General features: G+C 37.0%; 1 protein-coding gene and 1 pseudogene across 2 annotated transcripts in view; both read right to left on the bottom strand.

The window, feature by feature from the left end:
* The window catches only part of P3H2 (prolyl 3-hydroxylase 2), a 268,946-nt gene that overhangs the window by 77,097 nt on the left and 164,553 nt on the right, over positions 1–27,296 (bottom strand). For both annotated transcript variants that reach the window (XM_053710243.1, XM_053710244.1), the window contains exon 3: positions 7,188–7,377. In XM_053710243.1, the coding sequence (XP_053566218.1) occupies positions 7,188–7,377 (190 nt within the window). The remainder of the gene's footprint in view (positions 1–7,187; positions 7,378–27,296) is intronic.
* LOC128658371 (uncharacterized) lies at positions 20,931–21,049 on the bottom strand (annotated as a pseudogene).

The following is a 27,296-nucleotide window of genomic DNA, read 5'->3' as shown; positions in this document are numbered from 1 at the left end:
GTTTAGGGGTTAATAAATTTATTATAGTGGTGGCGATGTCCGGTTCGGCAGATTAGGGGTTAAAATAAAATAAAAATTTTAGTGTTTGCGGTGTGGGGGGGGGGGGGGGGCCTCGGTTTAGGGGTTAATAGGTAGTTTATGGGTGTTAGTGTACTTTTTAGCACTTTAGTTAAGAGTTTTATGCCACTGCGTTGTAGTGTAAAACTCTTAACTACTGACTTTTAAATGTGGTACCAGGCTTGACAGGAGAGGGTTTACCGCTCACTTTTGGTCAGACTCGTAATACCGGCGCTATGCAAGTCCCATTGAAAATATAGGATACGCAATTGACATAAGTGGATTTGCAGTATTTCCGAATCTGGCCAAAAAAGTGAGTGGTACACCTGTACCTGCAAGACTCGTAATACCAGCGGGCGTTAAAAAGCAGCGTTAAGACCTCTTAACGCTGCTTTTTAAGGCTAACGCACAACTCGTAATCTAGTCCTGTGTCTGTTAGATCTTCAGGTTTTAAACAGTTACATAAACATACAGAAGATCCAAACAGAATCTCTGCTTATGGCAATCTGCATAATACCACCACAAGCCTTTCTGGTTATGGTCAATTTGAAAAGATGAATATCTGCATATTCCAGTTGCTGCTGCTCATCTGTGTTTTCTTATGTTCACTATGTGAACTTAATGCAAAACTCAGATAATAAAGTATCCAAATACATCATTAGATTGTATTCTTAAAACAGCATTTACTAAAGTAGTATCTACACTTTGTCATGCCATTTATGTACAGGCATGGCTGGGTGCTCAATCTGGCATAAATTCCTCTTCATTTCCAATTGTCAGTGCTACAGAATTTTGTGGTGCTTGAAAAATAAACGATAATAACAATAATAATAATAATTCTCCTGGTAGACAATATATATATATACATATTTAGCATGAGAGAGAGACAATGGGATGTGGATTCAAGGTTGTTTGTTAGTGGATGAGTTTATGTTGCTAACAAACATAATGAAACTCAGGGAAATTGGCCCGGGGTTTTGATATTTGTTTTAGAATTACATTCTGGAATGCACAGTGAAAGCTCTTTGAGGCAATCAAACAGCAGTATCTTTCAGACTTCAGGGAGGCAGTTGAAGTCTTTCTATAAAGCAGGAGGCAGGATGAATTCTGAGATTAGCACAAATACAGTCTATGGACATTTAAAAGGACAGTCAAGTCAAAATGAAACTTTCATGAGTTGGATAGGCATGTCATTTTAAACAACTTTCTCATTTACTTTTATCATCAAATTTGCTTTGTTCCCTTGGTATTCTTTGCTGAACCTAGGTAAGCTCAAACTGATTTCTAAACCGTTGGACAACTCTTATCTCAGTGCATTTTGATGGTTTTTCAGTTAGACAGTGCAAGTTCATGTGTGTCAAATAGATAACATTGTACTCACTTCCGTGGAGTTAACTCAGTGTTTCTCAAACCAATGAGTCAGCACTGATTGACTAAAATGCAAGTCTGTCAAAAAACTGAGATAAGGGGGCAGTCTGCAGAGGCTTAGATACAATGTAATAACAGAGATAAAAAGTGTATTAATATAACAGCGTTGGTTATGCAATACTGGGGAATCGGTATAAAGGGATTATCTATCTTTTTAAACAATAAACATTTTCAAGTACACTGTCCCTTTAATGAGCTAATTTTCATGGGACAACCAACTATCATGCAGCCACTCTCAGCTACTGGGGGAGTATAACTTTAAAAGGAGAAAAGTGTTTGTGATTTAGAGTGCAGAATAAAAAAAAAATCAAATGTATTTCTATTATAAAAATTACTTGTTCTCTTGGTATCTTTTATTGAAAACCAGGTAGGTAGGCTAAGGGATGTGCACATCTGGATCACTATATGGCTTTGCAACAATATTATACATTTGCAATAGTACTAGATGGCACTAACTCCCTTACAATGCTCCAGACATATGCGCTCTACCTGCCTAGGTATACATTTTAACAAAGAATATCATGAGAACAAAGAAAACTTCATACTAGAATTAAATCAGAAACTATTTTTAAAAATGGTATGCTCTATCTTAACCATGAAAGAAATTGATTGGGCTTCATGAACCTTAATAGAACATTTGATCATCTAAGCTAATCTTGAAGAACAGAAGTGGTAGATATTATGGTTTCAAATTTTAAGCATCAAGTAGAGAGTTTTGGTTTATGTCCTAGAATCAAATGCAATAGGAGCTTTCACCATATGATGAGACTTTCCTTTATCCTTTGTATTTTCTCTATGCCAGGAAAAAGTAGAGATGGTGACAGTTATTGGCCAAGATGTCCTTAGTTCCCTCTTCTGGTAGTGTTAGATATAGACTTTTCCTGAACTATGTCTCTACATCTAGACCTTCTGATAAAATTACTTATCTTCTATCTGGATATATAACCATTGTATTTGATCACCTGGCTGCAGTGGCGTATTTAGGTTTCGTGCTGCCAATTTTTGTCGTACTAAAAATTCTGCTGCCCCCCCACAAGGTTTTAGGCCTTTTTTCCCCTTAATATTTGTTTTGGGTCCATGTAAAAAACTTTTTTTTTTATTTTTTTTCATAACAATTCAATAGAAAATGGGCTAGCAAAACACTTGCATACAGGTGGGTTGAATTGCATGCATCTCATACCATTTACTCCCTGAGAGCAAATAAAGAAGGGAAAGAAGGGAAAGAAAAGAAAGACGGGAAAGAAAAGAAAGAATGGAAATAAAAGAAAGAAGAGAAAGAAAGAAGAGAAAGAAAGAAAGAAAGAAAGAAAGAAAGAAAGAAAGAAAGAAAGAAAGAAAGAAAGAAAGAAGTTGAGGGAGGATGGAGGGAGAACGGTAAATAAGAGAAGTAAAGAAGAATACACTTTAAAACAATCACTGCCCTTTTCATGCAACAACATACAGTAATTACCAGAGAGTTTACTTGTGATCAGTACAATGTTCTGGTCTATATTATGTGAAAAACTGAGTGGAAATCCGCCCTCTTTAGCAGGATCTGAGTGGGAATCCTCTCCCTTCAAATCTAATTTAACTTAACCTATATATACAATTGTCTCTTCTTTGTATGCCTTCACAATATGTATATGTATATGCTTTTTGCCCAGTCGTATTATTATTATTACTGTTCCTTTTGCAACACTTTATATTTATATTTATCATATATATATTAGGCAGTTTATTCCAATTACTTTCTATGTCAATGCTCCGGTTTTTACGTGCTGATCTACTCATCTAGGCATTAATGTATTAATCAGGTGTGTTCAGGTTTGGTCTGAGGGCGGGTTTTATAACTAGCGAATCACATTTGTTTCAATTCCTTTTTAAACAGGTGTGGGGCACAACACTGTAGGCTATGACTATGGATCATTTCCGAAACATGTAAGCCATACAGTGCTGCGCCCTCATCATCTTCCACATCGTTTGCTGTGCTTCTTCATGTTTTAAACTACAAATAAAGAATAAAGGATTACTGTTTTAAATGCAGCTGGAACCGTCTTTCTTTGAATGATTCTGTTTTCCAGTTATCCGGCTGCATTCCTGCTGTTTATGGTCCACTTAGGAGCATGTGTCCTGGGCGTCTGTATTAAGCAACTTACAGCTAACAGCTATTAGCACCCCCAAGTCTCACCGAGTTACGGAGCGTAGTGGAGGGGAGGAGCATTCCAAGACTCAGGAGGATCGTAGCCGGGATAAGTTGAGGCGGGTGAGGAGTTCCAACGCTTCGTCCCGGATTGTTTCTTTCCCCAGAGTGGCATTGTTCCTGTACGGAGCCTACAACTAGGGCACAGGCATCGTTATTGCCCGAAGTATCCCCACATCTTACCCCACTGGTGAGTGAAGCATTTCATTGGTCCTTGTGTGCATTAATAGCTGTCTGTCTTTTGACTTACCTTCAGCCTGCCTGTTTGCATGCGGCTGTTTGCGGCTACTGGATTTGAGCTGCTTGTCCTTTTGCCTGGCTAATACACATACGCTCTAACACACATTATTATACATTGGATTACAATATCCCTGGATTGCCAGTACAGCGTTAAGGGTTTCTCTTTGACTTTTATCTACATCTAGACCTTCTGATAAAATTACTTATCTTCTATCTGGATATATAACCATTGTATTTGATCACCTGGCTGCAGTGGCGTATTTAGGTTTCGTGCTGCCAATTTTTGTGGTACTAAAAATTCTGCTGCCCCCCCAAGGTTTTAGGCCTTTTTTCCCCTTAATATTTGTTTTGGGTCCATGTATAAAACTTTTTTTTCTTTTTTTTCATAACAATTCAAAAGAAAATGGGCTAGCAAAACACTTGCATACAGGTGGGTTGAATTGCATGCATCTCATACCATTTACTCCCTGAGAGCAAATAAAGAAGGGAAAGAAGGGAAAGAAAAGAAAGAAGGGAAAGAAAAGAAAGAATGGAAATAAAAGAAAGAAGAGAAAGATAGAAGAGAAAGAAAGAAGAGAAAGAAAGAAAGAAAGAAAGAAAGAAAGAAAGAAAGAAAGAAAGAAAGAAGAGAAAGAAAGAAAGAAAGAAAGAAAGAAAGAAAGAAAGAAAGAAAGAAAGAAAGAAAGAAAGAAAGGAGTTGAGGGAGGATGGAGGGAGAAAGGTAAAGAAGAGATGTAAATAAGAATACACTTTAAAACAATCACTGCCCTTTTCATGCAACAACATACAGTAATTACCATCATTCAAGTAATTAAACTTTTAAGTGTCCGTTTACAATTTACTCCGTGGGTTCATGAATGCAGATAAAGCTAGCTATTAGTAGCTAACATACATTAGCGCTGAGAGTTTATGATTAGACATCACATGAATGCAGACAAAGCTAGCTATTAGTAGCTAACATACATTACCACTGAGAGTTTATGATTAGACATCACATGAATGCAGACAAAGCTAGCTATTAGTAGCTAACATACATTAGTGCTGAGAGTTTATGATTAGACATCACATGAATGCAGACAAAGCTAGCTATTAGTAGCTAACATACATTAGTGCTGAGAGTTTATGATTAGACATCACATGAATGCAGACAAAGCTAGCTATTAGTAGCTAACATACATTAGCGCTGAGAGTTTATGATTAGATATCACATGAATGCAGAGAAAGCTAGCTATTAGTAGCTAACATACATTAGCACTGAGAGTTTATGATTAGATATCAAATTAATGCAGATAAAGCTAGCTATTAGTAGCTAACATACATTAGCGCTGAGAGTTTATGATTAGACATCACATGAATGCAGACAAAGCTAGCTATTAGTAGCTAACATACATTAGCGCTGAGAGTTTATGATTAGATATCACATGAATGCAGAGAAAGCTAGCTATTAGTAGCTAACATACATTAGCACTGAGAGTTTATGATTAGATATCAAATGAATGCAGAGAAAGCTAGCTATTAGTAGCTAACATACATTAGCACTGAGAGTTTATGATTAGATATCACATGAATGCAGAGAAAGCTAGCTATTAGTAGCTAACATACATTAGCACTGAGAGTTTATGATTAGATATCACATGAATGCAGAGAAAGTTAGCTATTAGTAGCTAACATACATTAGCACTGAGAGTTTATGATTAGACATCACAAGCTGATCTAAGCAGTGCACAGATGCATCCAGTCTGTTAGTTACCTGCAATAAGCACTGCACTCGCAGACCCACTACAGCTGACAAGGGGAGGCAGTATATCGGCAAAAGTTCTTCTCCTCCATCCTCACCTTGTTAGCATATCTCCGGGAAAGTTTTTCACCAAGAACGCTTCCACTGCAAAAATGCCGGAAGCGTTCTTGGTGAAATGAAGGAACAGTTTCAAGGAGCACTGCCTGTGAAGAGCGACCTTAATCAGCGCAGTGCCTTGTCTTCTATGTAAAAGCCTGCACTTTATTGTTCACTGTACTGTGTGCTGGCTTTCAGAGAGAGGATAGGGCCGATGTGCTGCTCCTCCCAAATCTACTGCCCTAGGCACCGGCCTTGTTGGCTTAGGCCATAATACGCCCCTGCTTGGCTGCTTAGAAGTACTATTTGAAGAAATATTGCCCTTTGTCATCTGGCTACAGATGGACCTTTGTGAGTTTACAAAGTATCTACATATTCAGTCTTTAACTAAGATTTGAATATCATCACTGATTGAATAAAATCATTATAATTCTTTGGATGTAATTACTGTACATCATACCCTCACGTTTTTTACATGTTAGCTTCTGAAAGGTCTTTGCACACGTTCTTTGAAAGTTCACTGTCTATCTCATATGGGTTTAAATGCTGAAGAATACATTCTGTGTATGGATTTTATACATATATTATATATGTTGGTTTCTTATGTGCCATTTACCTTTATATTGGTCCTACAGCAAAATAGTTTGCTAATGACGACTAACAGGTATGCAATCTGTTTTTTGTCTATTAAAATACTATACAAAAAGATTTTTATAAACTCAACCAAGTGGAAATGAACAAAATGACAACTAAAACAATAAGTGAGATTTTAATGTTATTTAAACTATTGAAGGTTATTTTTTAATCATTCAGATAAGCTGCAACATAAACTTGTATTGCTATCATTATAAGTCTTGGAGATTCAACATTCAAAAGTTACATTCAAATACTGTTTGTCATAGACTTACCCTAAATATATATTTAAAAAATAAAAACAACAATAGCAAAATGTATCAGAATTTTCCTTTTGGTAAACAGTTAAAGGGACACCAAATCCATTTTTTTTCTTTCACGATCAAGATAGAGCATGCAATTTTAAGCAACTTTCTAATTTACTCTTATTATCATTTTTTTCATTCTCTTTCTATCTTTTTTTAAAAAGCAGGAATGTAATGCATACTAGCCGGCCCATTTTTGGTTGAGAACCTGGGTTATGCTTGCTTATTGGTGGCTAAATATCAGCCACTAATAAGCAAGCGCTATCCATGGTGCTGAACCTAAAATGGTCTGGCTGCTAAGCTTTACATTCCTGCTTTTTAAATAAAGATACCAAGACCACAAGGAAAAATTGATAATAGGAGTAAATTAGAAAGTTGCTTAAAATTGCATGCTCTATCTGAATCATGAAAGAAAAAAAAGTGGGTTTAGTGTCCCTTTAAGTTAAATTCTATCTACATAATTTTTTGGTTGGATAAAATGGTAGAGCGGACCATTTGTCTCTTTTCTTACCTGCAAGGCGCTCGTAGAAACTTGCACTATATCCCACATATTCATAATCCTCAAACTTCTGGGGGCCACCACATAGAGCTCGGCACTCTGCGTCAGCTCGGAAATAGCCTTTTAAAGCCTCCTCCATTTTTTCAATGGCTTGTGTGTATTGCTCTGTGTCATACAGTCTTACACCCTCATGATAATCTTCCTAAGAATAACAGGTGGAACAGCAAATCATGAACATGTAAATTAACTTAGGTTGTTATTGGGTAAGAAAAAATATATATTTACATTTATAGTTTTTAAAATCCATAACCCTTTTGCCATTAAAAGCCTGTGTTTTGAAATTACAATGGAGAGATAAAATTAAAAAAGACCTTAAAGGGACAGTCTAGTCCAAAAACAAACAAAAAAATCATGATTTAAATAGGGAATGTAATTTTAAACAACTTTCCAATTTACTTTCATCACCAATTTTGCTTTGTTCTCTTGGTATTCTTAGTTGAAAGCTAATTCTAGGAGGTTCATATGTTCTTAGACCTTGAAGACTGCCTCTAATCTGAATGCATTTTGACCACTAGAGGGGATTAGTTCATGTGTTTCATATAGATAACATTGAGCTCATGCAGTGAAGTTACCCTGGAGTGAGCACTGATTGGCTAAAAAGCAAGTCTGTCAACAAAACTGAAATAAGGGGGCAGTCTGCAAAGGCTTAGATACAAGGTAATCACAGAGGTAAAACATGTATAATTATAACTGTGTGGGTTATGCAAAACTGGGGAATGGGTAATAAAGGGATTATCTATCTTTTTAAACAACAAAAATTCTGGTGTTGACTGTCCCTTTAAAGCAACATTAAACTCAAAATGCAAAACCTCATGAATTAAAAAGATTCAAATAAACCCCAGCAAAGCACAAACCTTTTTCTCCCCTAATTAATTAATTTCAATATGATAAGTTCTCACTGTTGTACTTATAATATTGGCAACCGCACTGTAACAAACGTGTTCTATATTAATAACACGTTTATTACAGTGAGATCGAATATTAGAAATATAACACGTTCAGAACAGTGAGAACGTATATTGGCAATAAATAAACAAAACTAGAACGGTCTTCTATAAAATATTAGTATCAAAAACACAAAATCCTCTTCCTATAAAAATAAAAAAGCACACACAAAAAAAAATTACGCCATTTTTAAATATATCACTGATTAAAATACATATTATAGCATTAAACAATAAAATACATATCAATAAAACATTGTATATGCCTATATTACATACCCACATCTCCACAGCCCCTTTAGGTTTAATAGTAAGGTTTTTTTTTGTTTTGTCTTTATTAACAATGGAGATCAGACATATTGAATATATAGGTGCTCCATGGAAGTTTCATGCAAGTATTTAATGGAGAAACATAACAGTACGTTTCTAATATTCAAATGCACCTTTTCAGCTATATGAGTCTAGTCAGCTTTTCAAGAATTTCCATTGTGAGAAATATACTGACTGTACAGTGAAACTTCATTTACATAGGCATTATTTGAAGTGTTACTAAACAGAAACTGTTTTTTGTTTCAAGGGACAAAATACTCATATGTTAAATCACTTGAAAGTGACGCAGCATAACAGTAAAAAGCCGACATGAAAATATCACCTGAACATTTCTATGTAAAAAATGAAGATATTTTACCTCAAAATTTCTATAGCTCAGAATACTGTAAGTGCTCTGTAAACAGTTATACTTCAGCTGCAAGTTGGAAATAAAAAATAAATAAATAGTCAATTAGCATCAGCAGTGATGAGGTCACGCTTTGATTTGCTGTGATCTCATGAGATTTCACTGAAATATTGTGAGATTTCATAGTAAACTTCCTTAAACTGAATAGGAAAATAACATGAATGTGACTGCAAATGCCAGATGCACACTCACTTGCAAGCAGGGATAGGCACAGACTAGGGCTGTGGCGGACATTTTCCAAAGTACAGACCTTAGTGAAGAACACCAAGGTACATTTCAAATTAGAAACATAAAAAACACTCACTTTACAGAGGGTAGTGGATGCATGGTGGAATGGCCATCCAGCAGATGTGGTAGAGAGAGTGAAGGAGTTTAAATATGCATGGGATAGGCATAAGGCTATGCTAGATATAAGATAAGGCCAGGAACTAATTAAAGTATTCAGAAGATTGGGCAGACTAGATGGGCCGAAAGATCCCTATCTGCTGACACATTCTATGTTTCTTTAAGTCAGGAGAGCGGCATTACAGACACCAATTAACTAGTCAGGGCAGTTTCTTTATAATCCTTCCCTCACTGGATATACCCCCTGCAGCATAGCAATGCTCCATACAGCATGGGCAGCACTTTTCATGTACAGCCCATCAGCACCCAAAAATAAAATATATATCTGTGGTGAAGCAGGACTGAATTTCACATGAGTACAAGCAGGACAGATATGTTACCAGCTCTTCTAGATCTATTCCCTGCAGAGAGCCTGTTTTAACCCTTCACTCTCCCCTAGGTGGTCTCAGCATGCAGACCCCCTCTCTGCTAACATATTCACTGGGGGGTCCCAGTGCAAACAGAACAGCAGGCTCTTTAAATTGGCTGCTCTGACTCCAATCCTTCTCAGACAGTATCATGTGTCCTAGCAACAGGAGCCTCCTGGAGGCTCCTGCTGCTGGGACACAGGATTGGGGTGAGTATGGGACCCCTGTTTAAATAGAATCCTGGAGGCTCCTGCTGCTGGGACACAGGATACTGTCTGAGAATGATTGGAGACAGAGCCGCCAGTTTAAAGAGGCTGCTGGGGGGGCTCTGCAACTCCTGATCAAACCCACCCACCTTGATGTTAATCGAATGATCATCATGGTTTTTATTTTTATTTTTTAAAGTTTTTATTATAGCACTGCACACATCACAACATCACAAAAAAAGATACATATAAGATGAAAAATATAATAAACTTCACGCAGCTCTTGGAAGACTCAGCTTCCTTGTGTACAGAAATATTCAAAGGAGACACAGCTCCTGCTCAGAGCTTCTGCGTTGACTAACTACTCAGCCATCAAAGGAGAAGAAAAATATAATAATAATAAAAAAAAAAGGAAGAAACCCCAACCCCCCAACCTGGAGGCAGTCCGACCCCCTATCCCTGCCAGAGAAGCTCACAGCCAAATACTGGGAATACCTCCCCTACAACCAGCGCTATGAAATTTACATTATTCTTCAACAGAGAAACAAATTGCAGCTGTGCCGTCCGGGGCCAAGATAGTATTACCTTCTTCCATTTGTCAAAAAATATTCTAAGAGTCTTTTCAGGTACTCTTACTAAATGTTGTCTTTCAATAATCATTTGTGACTTAATAGTATTCACAAACTGACATATAGTCGGGGCCTCAGGAGATCTCCATTTAGAAAATATCATATGTCGTGCTGCCAGAATAGCGAAATTGATTAATAGACCCTCACCTTTGATTCGCCCATATTCTTTTAAAAGAAGAATATGCCTCAGCTCGAAGGTAAGTTTTTCTGGCAAAAAACCTGTTCACCCAATGTTGGATTTTGCTCCAGAATTGACTGATTTTTGGGCATTCCCAGAGACAATGGCTCAGGTCTGCTCCCTCTTTATGGCATTTAAAGCAGTTCCCCTTATGCTAATTTGGCGCCCATTTACTCATCCTGATGGAGGTTAAGTAATAATTATTTAAAAGCTTAACTTGTGATTCTTTCCAGCTCACCAAACATGTTGCTGCATCTGCCAGTCTAAGACTCCTTTCAATTTCCTCACCTTGTAGCGAGCTAACATATTTCATAACAAACACTTTCCTCTTGTTCTTTCCCTGAGAGATTTTGTAAAAACTTATACCAATACGATATGGATCTTTTGCCGGACACGTATAATTTCATACCTGAATCAATTCCTGGGTCCCACACGATTCTATACGTTTGCAAAAATTTAAGGAGGAAACTCCTGGCCTGAAGATAGGCGAAAAAAGTTTTACTCGGGAGCTGATATTGTCTTGCCAGTGTCTGGAATGATTGCATCACTTGCCCCTCTCCTTGCATTAACTGATAAAAGTAACGTATACCTTTTTGCTTCCAGACTTTAAAGACCATATTATTCATCCCGGGCATGAAATCCGGCGTACCAATAAGTGGCAAGAATTGTGATAAATGGAAATCTTGACCCACATAACCGCAAAATTTCTGCCATGCGCGAACCAGATTAGCAAAGGTTAAAAGAGTACTAACATTGCTAGGTAGACTCCTATACGGAAGATGTAATATTGCCTTAAGATCAAAGGGCTTTAACAGTGTGGATTATAAATCATAATAAGTCACATAATTAGCCTCCGTAATCCAGTTTACTCCAAATTTCATAAGGGCGACAACGTTATATTTTACGATGTCCGGTAAAGCCAAACCGGCATATTTTTTACTTTGGGTAAGTTTCGCGGTCGCTACTCTGATTTTCCTCTTACCCCAAATAAAATGTGCGCAAGCTCTATTATACCTTGCTATATATTGTCTGGTTATCCACAGAGGTAGATTTTGCAATAGAAACAATAGCCTGGGGAACACAATCGTTTTAATCAACACTATTTTCGCAGAGAGCGATAAGTAGTGGAAATTCCACCTACCTAATCTACCCTCTAGATTGTCAAAAAACTCTGCATAATGTAAGCTATACCAATCTTTGGGATTTTTACTTATTTTTATTCCTAAGTAGTTTATTGACTTTACTTCTTTAAATCCATGTAACAGATAACTCGATCTTAATTTATTTATCCATAACAGCTCTGACTTTTTGTTATTGATTTTATATCCGGAAAAAAGACTGAAATTGTTGATGATTGCTAGACATTTGGGAATACTTGTTTCAGTATGCTGTAAGAACAGCATAACATCATCCGCATATAAGGAAATTAAGAGATTATGTCCCCCAAATTCAAGTCCCTTTAATTCTTGTCTTAATTGAACAGCCAGTGGTTCCAGTACCAAGTCGATTAATAATGGTGACAAGGGACATCCCTGTCGGGTCCCTCTCTGTAAAGTTATGTAGTGAGATAATTCTCCGTTTACCAGCAGTTGAGACCTCGGGCTGGTATAAATCCTTTTAATTAACTGAACTACGTTACCATCAAAACTGAATTCCTTAAGAGCCAAAAATAGATAATCCCAAATGATGGAATCGAATGCTTTTTCTGCATCGATCGTAAGCATAGCTAGATCTGCATATGTTTTTTTTATTCGGGTTCTGGGATTTATCAAAATAATGGTCTAGAATGACTAGCACCCTCCGCATATTCCGTACTGGATTTCTACCCGGGATAAATCCTGATTGGTCATTATGGATCAAATTTCCGACCCCTTTCTTCAATCTATCTGCTACTATTGACATTAATATTTTATAGTCTTGATTCAGGAGTGAAATTGGTCGATATGATCCCAGCTCTTCTGGTGCTTTCCCTTTCTTATGTATTAGTGTAACTATTGAATCGGTGAAAAAAGGTGAGCTTAGATTCCCTTGCAAATAATAGCTATTGTAAAGTTCTAAAAACGTACCCGCGATTTCTTTTTTAAATAATTTTGTAGAATTCTGCCGGAAGACCGTCAGGCCCCGATGCCTTATTAACTTTAATTCTGTCAATCATAGTTATAACTTCCTCCTCTGTTATCAGGGAATTAATCTGGTCTAAGTCCTTCTTGTCTATTTTCGGGACCCGGATCTTACGCCAGAATTCACTCATTATTGTCTCATTGATTACCTCGCTAGAGTACAATTCCTTATAATATCTATAAAAGATTGGAATTAGATTCTTTTTTTCCGAAATTTTATTATTTTCGCCAAATGCTTTGCAGAGATCCCCTGATACCCCTGACAGTATGCTCTTGTCCGAATATCTTCTCTTGCCCACTTTTCTCTCAGAAAGGTCTCCCACTCTAATTTAGCTGTTTTGTAGCTATTCCAGGAATGTGTATTTGGAGTTACCACATATCTACTATATGAATTTTTAAAATGATTGGCTAGTTGGATCTCTCTATCTTTGAACTTCCGCTTTCTTTTTATCATATAACTTTTGATTTCACCCCGTAAAACAGCTTTACCAGCTTCCCAGAGTATTTCTGGGCTGCACCTCTAATCTGTTCTGCCTATGGTATTCTCTCCATCTTTCCATTAAAAAGTTCTGAAAATTCTCGTCCTGTAACATATATCTGGGGAAGCTAAACGTGTTCCTGTTACTGTGCTTATCCAGCCCACCCTCTATATTCAAGCTTATTATCGCATGATCTGATATTACTATCTCGGATATTTGTGTCTCTATTTCCAGAACCAATAATTTCTCATCTATCAGGAACATATCTATCCGCGAAAAGTTTTTAAATTATTTAGATTCGCACGAAAATTCGCGCTCATCTGGATGCTGTAAGCGCCATATATCCCTTAATTTTAATGACTTCGCAAATTCGTAGAAGCTTTGCCTCTCTATTTTGTTTCCTAATGGCTCCAGATCGTAGCCTATCAATCTCTGGCCGCATCGTAGCATTAAAGTCACCTGCCATCAATATGTTTTGCCCTAGATACTTAGCTAATTTATTCTTAATCACTTCCCAGAATTCTGTGTCAATTTCGTTTGGGCCATATATGTTACAAAACGTCCACAGTCTCTTGTTAATTTCAGCTTGAATAATCATATATCTCCCTTTTGGGTCCAACACCTGATTTTTAATCTGATAAAACAAATTCCTATTAAACATTATGGCCACTCCACACTTCCTGCTGCTACAGGGAGTTGCTATAATTTCAGCAATCCAGTTGGTTTTCAACTTGCGTATTTCTACGCATTATCATCATGGTTGGTTACTTACTTGATTAGGTAAGGTTTTTCAGAGTAGACAGTGGTCTTCTACACACAGACACCAGCACCAATGCTACCGCACAGATCAAGGAATGAGGGTGGGTCATGACTCATGGGTGGTTGACACAGGCTCCACTGCAGGCAGCTTGCTTCTTCCCTCTCTTTCACTCACTTTTTCGCTACTGAGTGGCATCACGCAGGCACGGCCCCAATCCTGCGAAATGTGGCGCTGCTTGCATCAAGAAGTGTCAGGACCAGCATTTATCTGTCCTACCCCTCCCTCCCCACTACAAACTGTGTGGCGGACACTGCAAGGGCCAGTCACGGACAACAGTGTCTGTGTATGGACACCTTGCCTATCCCTGCTTGCAAGTCCTGGGACTAGCATCCTTATTGGCTGCTTAAAGTCTCTTTACAGTGGGGTGTGAATGCTTAGGAAATTTTGAGGTAAAATATCTTGCTTTTTTATATAGAGATATGCAGGTAATTCAGGTGATATTCTCTAGTCAGACTGTGAACGTACAATCTATGTTGTATAAACATTCTGTGCATACAGCCCTACCCCCACCAACATGCAGATAACTGGTACTGTTGGCAGACTTTTATTGAAGCTGCGATCCCTATTATCTCCTATGGGAAAAACATTGCCACTCGTCGAAACAGAGAGGGTCAGCCCACTTTGTTTGAATATATTGTCAGACCCATTGTGGATATTTCTTGTGGGTATGATGAAGGCCCTGATGATCTAAACTTTCAGTCAAGTAAGATGATATAAAATGATCCTCCAACACTGCAAGATCACTATGGAAATTCTTCAAAGGCATATTTTGCTATACTTCTCAAAGGGGAATTCCCTGCATTTCTGTATGTGAAGGAGAGACAAGCCCAGTGCAATATAGCACTGCATTTACACTTTTTGATTAGAATTTACATTGCTTTCTATGGGCCTGATAAGCAAAGATTCTCTAGTTTGGAGAGGAAATTATAGCGCAGGCTTCACAGGGGCTCAAGCCATATAATTCTATAAGAAAACCTTAAAGTCCAAGAGAAATAAGAGATGCCTTCTATAGAAAGTAATGAAACTCTATGGGATACAGAATTTAACAGTGAAGAGAGAATGGAACTGGAGAACACCTGGGGCTGATATAAAGGCTCAGTTTGCATTAATTACAAATTAAACTAAAATGTTTTCACTACAGTTTAAAAGGGACATGAAACCCCACATTTTCATTATTCAGATAAAGAATATAATTTTAAACAACATTCCAATTTACTTCTATTGACTAATTTGCTTCATTCTTTAGGTATGATTTGTTGAAGAAATAGCAATGCACATGGGTGAGCCAATAACCTGAGGCATCTATGTGCAGCCAATAATCAATTTAGATATGCTTTTCAACAAAGGATATCAAGAGAATGAAGCAAATTAGATAGTAGAAGTAAATTGAATAGTTGATTAAAATTGCATGCACTTTCTCAATCATGAAATAAAAAAATGTGGGCATCATATCCCTTTAACTTGCTTTTTACCCATATATATTACTTTTCTGTCAGTTAAACAAGTATATTGTGAATTTTGAGCACATTTCACTTGCATATAGATGTCGAGAAAAATCAATGAAAACAGCTTGCTTAAAATGCTTACAGCATTTCACAAGACTTGTGAGAGAGCTTCAGACATACCCTGGGAACTCCCCTCTACAACCCAGAGAACTCCCCTGTTCCTCCCACTTTCTGAAGCTCTGTTTTATTTTTTAATAGGAAAAATACAAAGAAATGTAAGTTCTAAAAGATACACAGAAATATAGAAAGTATGATCCTAATTTGTGAAAGTAACACAGAAACTTTAAAAACATAATCAGGATTTGTAAAATGACAGCTTGACCTAAATGTAATATAATAGAAAGCGCAAAGCTTAAATATAATAATACCTGAAGTGTAAAGTAATACCGTATTTTGCCGAATATAGGCCGCACCTGATTATAGGCCGCACCCTTAAAGTTTGGTGCCATTTGGAAGAAATGTAATTTTAAAGAAAATATGCACATTAGTTGCACAAGCTGCAATGTTTGCAAGTGATTGAGACCTGGATTCCCAAATGTGCAAGTAATGAGGGCCAATGCAGGGTGCTAGCTCCCAGGGGATCCTTTTCCACTTTCCCAAGTGTATAGAATATAACAAAGGAAAGATGCTGCACTCCTTAGTACCGTAATTTCAAATGTGAAAAAACCTTTATTCAGCCATTACAGCTTTAATGGCTGAATAAAGGCTTTTTTCACATTTGAAATCACCAGCACTAAGGAGTACAGCATCTTTCCTTTGTTTTATTTTAACATATCGTATTAAAGCAATTTTTTATTTATTTTAGCAGGTATGATGTGAGGGCAAAAAAAAAAAAAAAACTGTTTCTTACCAAAAAATATCAGTATCGCAACTGACTCACATGTCCCTTGTGCTCTGCCCACTTCCTCCCTCCTCATTCATATGTCTGTTCTCAGCATTACTGTATCTTCACAGCGGTGGCTAATGCATATGAGTGTCGTGCCAAACCTACCAACTATCGTCCCTCTCGCAAAACCACCCAACTCCGGAGGACTACATTACCCATAAGGCCACAGGATGCACCGGAAGTTCGGCCATACTGCGCATGTACGATTTAGCCGAAAAGACCCGATTATAGGCTGCCCCCCCCACATATAGGCCGCACTGCAAATTTAAAGCTACAGATCAAGGGAAAAAAGTGCGGCCTACATGAGGAACAATACGAGTATAAAATACAATGCACAAAAACTGTAACAAAAACTTTCATCTCATGCAGTGCCATATTGCATTGGGGTTCTAGGTTTGGTGGGTTAAAGACCCACTCAAAGAAATACACTTTACAGCACACTAGTCCACCAAACTATATTTATTTACTTAGTGATGTTATTTTACACTCATATTCGGTGTGTGTTACTTTAATTAAAACTTAACATTTATTGAAACAAAAACAAGCAAAATAAAAATGGGAATGTGGGTTAAAAACACGCCCTGCAGTAACTTTATTCTCAATAGAGATTAGACAAAAACAAATGTGCTGAATGCTCAGACTGCTCTAAAGAAAGATATCAGGACCCCTCTGGAGTTATTACATACATCGCTGTGTGACTTACCCCCTGCGCTGCGCTAGTTCGAACAAGGGGCCCAACGTGAGCACAAAGCTTCCATGCAATGCGAAAGCGAGGTCACGTTCAAATTGCACCTAACTTGTAATGCCAACGCACATTTGCGTGTGCTAGTATTACTAAGTGGAGTGCAAATATTTATTTCGCGAAAGCAATATTTTGCACTCCAATTATAATCCAGTCCTAAAATGTGTTTATTGGTGTAAGCAGACGTTATCTTCTCATTTGCTCAGGGCTATTTTAACAAATAGTCTCTTTCAATTCATTCACTGTTTTGTAGTGGTAAATTCACTAGTATGTATAAAAGTTGGGGTGTTGAGCTTGTTCAAATCGGCATCAGGTGTTTTACTATATGCAAATATATCAGGACATGCAAAAGTTTATTTGCTTGATAATAATATTGATAATTTAAGAAGCTTACGGCTAGATTTAGAGTTTTGTCGGTAACGACCCGCGTAGCTAACGCTGGCTTTTTTCTGGCCGCACCTTTAAAATAACTCTGGTATTGAGAGTCCACAGAATGGCTGCGTTAGGCTCCAAAAAAGGAGCGTACAGCATATTTAACGCCACTGCAACTCTCGATACCAGAGTTGCTTACGGAAGCGGCCAGCTTCAAAAACGTGCTTGTGCACGATTCCCCCATAGAAAACAATGGGGCTGTTTGAGCTGAAAAAAAACCTAACACCTGCAAAAAAGCCGCGTTCAGCTCCTAACGCAGCCCCATTGTTTGCTATGGGGAAACACTTCCTACGTCTGCACCTAACACTCTAACATGTACCCCGAGTCTAAACACCCCTAACCTTACACTTATTAACCCCTAATCTGCTGCCCCCGCTATCGCTGACCCCTTTATATTATTTTTAACCCCTAATCTGCCGCTCCGTAAACAGCCGCTACTTACATTATCCCTATGTACCCCTAATCTGCTGCCCCTAACACCGCCGACCCCTATATTATATTTATTAACCCCTAATCTGCCCCCCACAACGTCGCCTCCACCTGCCTATACTTATTAACCCCTAATCTGCCGAGCGGACCGCACCGCTATTATTATAAAGTTATTAACCCCTAATCCGCCTCACTAACCCTATAATAAATATTATTAACCCCTAATCTGCCCTCCATAACATCACCGACACCTAACTTCAAACATTAACCCCTAATCTGCCGACTGGAGCTCACCGCTATTCTAATAAATGTATTAACCCCTAAAGCTAAGTCTAACCCTAACACTAACACCCCCCTAACTTAAATATAATTTTAATCTAACGAAATTAATTAACTCTTCTTAAATAAATTATTCCTATTTAAAGCTAAATACTTACCTGTAAAATAAATCCTAATATAGCTACAATATAAATTATAATTATATTATAGCTATTTTAGGATTAATATTTATTTTACAGGTAACTTTGTATTTATTTTAACCAGGTACAATAGCTATTAAATAGTTAAGAACTATTTAATAGCTAAAATAGTTAAAATAATTACAAATTTACCTGTAAAATAAATCCTAACCTAAGTTACAATTAAACCTAACACTACACTATCAATAAATAAATTAAATAAAATACCTATAATTATCTACAATTAAACCTAACACTAAACTATCAATAAATAAATTAAATACAATTCCTACAAATAAATACAATGAAATAAACTAACTAGAGTACAAAAAATAAAAAAGAACTGTTACAAAAAATAAAAAAATATTTACAAACATTAGAAAAATATTACAACAATTTTAAACTAATTACACCTACTCTAAGCCCCCTAATAAAATAACAAAGCCCCCCAAAATAAAAAAATGCCCTACCCTATTCTAAATTACTAAAGTTCAAAGATCTTTTACCTTACCAGCCCTGAACAGGGCCCTTTGCGGGGCATGCCCCAAGAAATTCAGCTCTTTTGCCTGTAAAAAAAACATACAATACCCCCCCCCAACATTACAACCCACCAACCACATACTCCTAATCTAACCCAAACCCCCCTTAAATAAACCTAACACTAAGCCCCTGAAGATCTTCCTACCTTATCTTCACCATACCAGGTTCACCGATCGATCCAGAAGAGCTCCTCCGATGTCCTGATCCAAGCCCAAGCGGGGGGCTGAAGAGCTCCATGATCCGGCTGAAGTCATCATCCAAGCGGGAGCTGAAGAGGTCAATGATCCGGCTGAAGTCTTCATCCAAGCGGGAGCTGAAGAGGTCCATGATCCGGCTGAAGTCTTCTATCAACGGCATCTTCAATCTTCTTTCTTCGGGAGCCATCATCTTCCAAAACACTGAACCCCAAAAAATATTTTGTGATTCAGATAGAGCATGCAATTTTAAGCAACTTTCTAATTTACTCCTATTATCAAATTTTCTTCATTATCTTGGTATCTTTATTTGAAATGCAAAAATGTAAGTTTAGATGCCGGCCCATCTAAACTTACCTGAGTTGTTCTTGCTGATTGGTGAATAAATTCACCCACCAATAAACAAGTGCTTTTCATGGTTCTGAACCAAAAAAATAGCTTAGATGCCTTATTTTTCAAATAAAGAAAGCAAGAGAACAAAGAAAATTAGAAAGTTGCTTAAAATTGCATGCTCTATCTGAATCACAAAAGAAAAAAATTGGGTTCAGTGCCCCTTTAATGTTGGGCTCTAGGTGCTCTTATAGTGGTGAATCTTATCTAAGTTCTAATTGCGGCATTTAAGTCCTTTATCGATTCAAATGCAAACACCAATAGAGATTGACTATATTTCCACAGAAAATAGTCAAATCCTGACTTAGCTCAGCCCCTGTGAAGTCTGCACTACAATTTCTCTTCAAGCAGTATAATCTTTGGGCTTTGGTATACAGTCAGAGATAATACAAAAAAGTATGTGTATGTACAGAAAGTGATAAACTAGGGATATCTAATTTCCCTGCAAGGTTAACCCATTTTGGGCTAGATTACGAGTGGCACGCTAAATGTAGCGCAAGAACAATATCATTTTTTTTAATGGATTTTTGCGCTCAACAGAAAACATAATTTATGTAAGAACTTACCTGATAAATTAATTTCTTTTATGGTGGCGAGAGTCCACGAGCTAGTTACTGATGGCATATACATTCCTACCAGGAGGGGGCAAAGTTACCCAAACCTCAAATGCCTATAAATACACCTCCCACCTCACTCATACCTCAGTTTAACGTATAGCCAAGTTAGTGAGGTGTGTAAGGAGTAAAAGCATAAAAAAGAGGAACAGTGTAAATAATGTGCTTTATACAAAAAAATCATAACCCCAAAAAAATGGGTGTGTCTTGTGGACTCTTGCCACCATGAAAGAAATTAATTTATCAGGTAAGTTCTTACATAAATTATGTTTTCTTTCATATAGGTGACGAGAGTCCACAAGCAAGTTACTGATAAAATGTAATACCCAAGATGTGGAAGTCCATGAGTAACTATAGAGGAAGGGATAAAATAAAAACAGCTATTTAAGAAATTAAATCCAAAAAAATAATTAAGTTTTCTTAAAAATTCAAAAAACTTAAATCCTAGGCACTAGAATCAAATTGAAACAGATGCCTGAAGAACCTATTTACCAAAATCTGCTTACGAAGAAGCAAAAACGTAAAAATGGTAACATTTAGTAAAGGTATGCAAAGAAAACCAAGTGGCTCCTTTCCAGATTTGATCAACTAAAGCTTCATTCTTGAAAACCCAAGATGTGGTAACTGATCTTTTATTTTTAAGCCTACTGCACCTGGTGTTCCCAGGCGGTCTCCCAACCACGTACTGACCAGGCCTGGCCCTGCTTAACTTCCAAGATCAGAAGGGATCAGGTGCATTCAAGGCAGTGTGTCGGTAGACTGTGTAAGACACCGAGTAAGACACCGATCCACATATAGCAAACAGTCAAACCAGTACTGAAACATATCAGCAGGGGTAATGGTACAAGAGTATATTGTTGATATATAAAGGGAGGCAGCAGATGAATCCCTGCGACCAAATTTACAGAGGGCCTTATGAAAAGCTTCCACATAGGTGAAAACATGGTATCATCAGGCAATACTGCCTTCCCATCCCTCAGACAAACACTGCACTTAGAGAGGAACTGGACTTCAATATGCTTAGAAGCGCATTTCACTGAAGAAATCAAGCACATCATGCTTCACCACCTCCTAAGGAGGCAAAGTTTTTAAAACTGAGGTATGAATAAGGTGGGAGGTATATTTATAGGCATTTGAGGCTTGAGAAACTTTGCCCCCTCCTGGTAGGAATGTATATCCTATCAGTAACATTGTCTGAAAAAAAATATTTAATAAAAAAATTGTATTATGCATTAAAAAGTTATAAGGGCTCAAAGATATGAGGTCTCAGGTGTTATACAAAAGGCCTGCAAAGGGCTTTAACATAGAGATACATGCATACACCTGTCTAAATATGTATATGTGTGTGTACATATGTATTTATGTGTTTTACTGTATATGTACTGCACTTATTTCACATTCCAGTGTTCTTCACTTACAGGATAATGTCCTTTTTATTGTAAATACATACACACACACACACACACATATATATATATATATATATATATATATATATATATATACACACACACACACTTGTATATCTAATACTATAAATATATAGGTATAAATAAGTATTTTACATGAACATTACCAGTAACTATATATATATATATATATATATATATATATATATATATATATATATATATATATATATATATATATATATATATATATATATATATATAGACTGGCAAAAAAAAGTATGTGAACCCTTTGGAATTATATGGATTTCTGCACAAATTGGTCATAAAATGTGATCTGATCATCATCTAAGTCACAACAATAGACAATCACAGTCTGCTTAAACTAATAACACACAAATAATGAAATGTTGCCATGTTTTTATTGAACACATCATGTAAACATTCACAGTGCAGGTGGAAAAAGTATGTGAACCCCTAGACTAATGACATCTCCAAGAGCTAATTGGAGTAAGATGTCAGCCAACTGGAGTCCAATCAATGAGATTAGATTGGAGGTGTTGGTTACAGCTGCCCTGCCCTATAAAAAACACACACCAGTTCTGGGTTTGCTTTTCACAAGAAGCATTGCCTGATGTGAATGATGCCTCGCACAAAAGAGCTCTCAGAAGACCTACGATTAAGAATTGTTGACTTGCACAAAGCTGGAAAGGGTTATAAAAGTATCTCCAAAAGCCTTGCTGTTCATCAGTCCACGGTAAGACAAATTGTCTATAAATGGAGAAAGTTCAGCACTTCTGCTACTCTCCCTAGAAGTGGCCGTCCTGTAAAGATGACTGCAAGAGCACAGCGCAGACTGCTCAATGAGGTGAAGAAGAATCCTAGAGTGTCAGCTAAAGACTTACAAAAGTCACTGGCAAATGCTAACATCCCTGTTAGCGAATCTACAATACGTAAAACACTAAACAAGAATGGATTTCATGGGAGGATACCACAGAGGAAGCCACTGCTGTCCAAACAAAACATTGCTGCACGTTTACAGTTTGCACAAGAGCACCTGGATGTTCCACAGCAGTACTGGCAAAGTATTCTGTGGACAGATGAAACCAAAGTTGAGTTGTTTGGAAGAAACACACAACACTATGTGTGGTGAAAAAGAGGCACAGCACACCAACATCAAAACCTCATCCCAACTGTGAAGTTTGGTGGTGGGGGCATCATGGTTTGGGGCTGCTTTGCTGCATCAGGGCCTGGACGGATTGCTATCATCGAAGGAAAAATGAATTCCCAAGTTTATCAAGACATTTTGCAGGAGAACTTAAGGCCATCTGTCTACCAGCTGAAGCTCAACAGAAGATGGGTGTTGCAACAGGACAATGACCCAAAGCATAGAAGTAAATCAACAACAAAATGGCTTAAACAGAAGAAAATACACCTTCTGAAGTGGCCCAGTCAGAGTCCTGACCTCAACCCGATTGAGATGCTGTGGCATGACCTCAAGAAAGGGATTCACACCAGACATCCCAAGAATATTGCTGAACTGAAACAGTTCTGTAAAGAGGAATGGTCAAGAATTACTCCTGACCGTTGTGTACGTCTGATCTGCAACTACAGGAAACGTTTGGTTGAAGTTATTGCTGCCAAAGGAGGTTCAACCAGTTATTAAATCCAAGGGTTCACATACTTTTTCCACCTGCACTGTGAATGTTTACATGGTGTGTTCAATAAAAACATGGCAACATTTCATTCTTTGTGTGTTATTAGTTTAAGCAGACTGTGATTGTCTATTGTTGTGACTTAGATGATGATCAGATCACATTTTATGACTAATTTGTGCAGAAATCCATATAATTCCAAAGGGTTCACATACTTTTTCTTGCAACTGTATATATATATATATTTAATAATAAAAAAGTACATTATTTTTCTATGTGAAGAACAAAGGAATGTAAAATATGCATAATGCGTGTTATTGAAATATTAAATATATATATTCTATGTATTTAGAATATTTTACATGTACAACACGTATAATAATTTTAAATATTTTGTATTATTTTTTTTAATAGTTATTTAATATTTCAATAACTTACATAGAAGATAGCAATTCTTCATGTGAGCTAACCTTACAGCATTAGTCCTAAGTTGTGAATTTAGAAATATATATACAGGTATAGGTATATAGAAATATGTTTTTACAATAAAAAAGAACATTGTTCTGTATGTGAAGAACATTGAAATGTGAATATGAATAATTCATGTTGGGTTTAGTACACTTGAATAAATGCGAACTGGTTAGAATGCGAGTAAGGGTGTTAGTTCTATTTTGCAGTTTTCATGCTCCATTGAAGCCAATGACAGAATAGATTAACGCGGTTGCGATATTCTAAGTCCAACTCTTTTTGCGCGACCGGTTGTTGCTCGCGTGCAATTGTTTTACTTTCAACTCGTAATACAGGCGCAACTCAATGCGCACAAAAAGCCTCCATCTAGCGATGTTGATGCGAGAGCAAGAAATAGTGCTCCACTCATAATCTAGCCCTTTGATGGGTTGTGGGTTCAAAGAGCAAACACACCTATTTCAAATACATAAAATAAGATAAAGGACAACATTATCATTTTATATTCTGCAGCTGGCATAATGAGCCTATGGAAACACGTTAAAGGGACAATGTACTATAAAATAGTTTTTCCCTTAAGTGCAGTAATATAGCAATTTCCCACCCTGGAGCATTCTGGATGTTGTAGTTCTAGTGTAGCAGGCCTTTGGCGCAAAGTATTGCAGCTCCACGCTGAAAAAATGATCAGTCAGGGGATACCCGTATTTAGTAAAATGTTACTTGAATTGAAGCATGTTTGTAGCGTTGTGATATATTTAATTGGTTAGTGGGTAACTCAACCACCTGTTAAAACATTAGGGCATAACTTTTTAACCCAGGCAAGGCCATATCAGTTCTCCATCCTTGCAAAGATGACAAAGGTAACCTTTAACTTAGTGCTTTTGAGTATCTTAGACAAGGACATTACTTAAATAATACTATTAACATTACCTTAAAGGGATAGTAAACACCAAAAATGTTATTGTTTAAAAAGATAGATAATCTCTTTATTTACCATTCCCCAGTTTTGCATAACCAACACTGTTACAGAAATACACTTTGTATCTCTCTAATTACCTTGTATGTCAGCTTCTGCAGACTGCCTCCTTATCTCAGATCTTTTGACAGACTTCCATTTCAGGCAATTAGTGCTGACTCTTAAATAACTTCACGTGCATGAGCACAATGCGCCTACATAGGTTTAACTTTGAATAAAGAATACCAAGAGAACAAAGCAAAGTTGTTTAAAATTACATGCCCTATCTGAATCATGAAAGTTTAATTTGGACTTTACTATCCCTTTAATTATTATTATTAGACCACTAGAATGTCCATATTTTCTTCCACTGTAAGAACTGACCAATAATAAGGTCTTCAAAAATGTCAAATTATAGCTCAATTATCTTAAAAAAGAAATACACTAGATAGATCTGAGATGCTAGATTACCCCTGACTTTGTATATATTTTTGAGAAATATTAGCCGCAGTGGAACAATTTGTGTAAATATGAACCCCATAATTCCATTTAACCCCCATTTAAGCCCCCAGGCAGCCATATATTTGATAAATGTATGTTTTTATATTCTGTATAAAATACATGAGTAGAGAGAAATAAACAATGGTTTCATCAAATGTAGAATACTCAATTTGCATTCTATGCAGATGTTATAATAGTCAAAAGACAAGCTTTTTTACTTATTATTTTCTCCAATGTAATTCTTAGACAATGAGTAAAAATGAAGTATATTTTCCATATGTTACTCCAATCACACAGGATGATGTAATAAGTAATGAGGAGAAGATGTATTATATGACCTAAAGCAGCAGAATCAGCTAGAATCTCAGTTGCTATTATACTTTACGTCCATGACCTGCTCATTTTCATAGTCTATTAGCCGAGAGGTCATTTTCTTGAATGGATTTTTGGGCTCCAGCGCACAGCTGGGACTGGATGTACTTCAAATTGAAAGAGGATTTTATTTTTGCAAGAAATGGCACTGTAAAGAAAGACATCCTAAAGTGAAAGTTAACAGAAAGTACTGATGCAAAGCCTTATTGTCACTGTTTCTACATTTCCCTCATAGGTGGCCAAACCTTTTTACTTGCAACGTTCCCTCAACATGAACTTGAAAAATGGAAGTAAAGATTTTACAACTGGAGAAAATAGAGATTTGTGTAGAGGAGATATATAGAGCCACTGCCACAAAAAATGATTAATGAGAACCCAGGGTACTAACCATTTATGGTAAAGCTAATTCGTTTTGTATTTATTAATATCATCAAATAAATCTGCATCTTTCTAATATTCCATTCGTTTTTTACTGATCTCTGTTTAAGTCTGATATAAATATGAATAAAACATAACACTTTGCTGTAATGCTACAGAAGAATTATTTTTTTTGTCAAACATTTAAAGGGACATTGTACACTAGAGTTTTCTTTGCATAAATGTTTTGTAGATGATCCATTTATATAGCCCATCTGGTAGTTAGTGTTTTTATAAAAATGTATAGTTTTGCTTATTTTTTTTAAAACATTGTGCTGATTTTCAGACTCCTAACCAAGCCCCACAGTGCCAGATGTATACACGCGTTTACAGATTCCTACAGGTTCCTGTTTATGTTATCTGTCTTTTCATTTGCAGGGAAGGGGGGAGGTGGGAAGTGTCTGCTTTTTTGTTTACCCAGCCCCTTTCAGTGGGTGTCCCAGACTACCTCATCAACAGTGCTAAACCGGGAGCTTTAAGTACATTTTTAAAAGGTTTTATACTGGCTTTTTAGATCAGTATATGTGTATATTCTTCTTTATAGTAGTGTCTATTACGTGCAGTTATATGAATATTGGTGTATACTGTCCCTTTAATGCAACATGTTTCTTTAAAAGCAAGCGTTGGACACTCATTTACATGGCACACGAGTATTTGCTGTGATACATGGCGCTACAATAGAGGCAAACAAGGCAACCATCTTCGGGCGCCTTTGTAGGCGGGCACAAATTTGGTGCATTACATCATTTTTGTTATGTATATATTAATTTTTTTGCTGCCTATCTTGGGCTTCATAGTGGCGGTTATTTGTGCTTGCATAATAGCTACAACGGGAGGGGATTCGCCTGAAACATAGGGAGGTAGAGAGTAAAGGTCAGCCAGAACAGCTGGAAGCATCTAGTGAAAATATCTCACTAATGTACAGACTCTATGATCCCTGCAAAACTTTAGTAGCCTTTAGAAAAGTTGGTGGAGCCTATGACAGCAGTGAGAGTCACCTCCACTCATAGCCTAATCAATATTGCTGGGTCTGATGGGCATTTGTAGGAGCACTGACAATCTGTATATATATATATATATATATATATATATACATAGCAATAGCAATCAATCCCCCTAAGGGGAAGAAAAATGTTTCACTCTCCGGTCTTTAAAAGTAAGCCAAAAGCTTTAATCAATCTTCCAAGAAAATCAGCAGAGGTTAAGTCCTAATCCCCTTTGTTCCCAGCAAGT

Source organism: Bombina bombina, chromosome 4 (genome assembly GCF_027579735.1).
Source record: "Bombina bombina isolate aBomBom1 chromosome 4, aBomBom1.pri, whole genome shotgun sequence".
NCBI lineage: Eukaryota > Metazoa > Chordata > Amphibia > Anura > Bombinatoridae > Bombina > Bombina bombina.
This window is presented reverse-complemented; position numbering and strand designations above follow the sequence as displayed.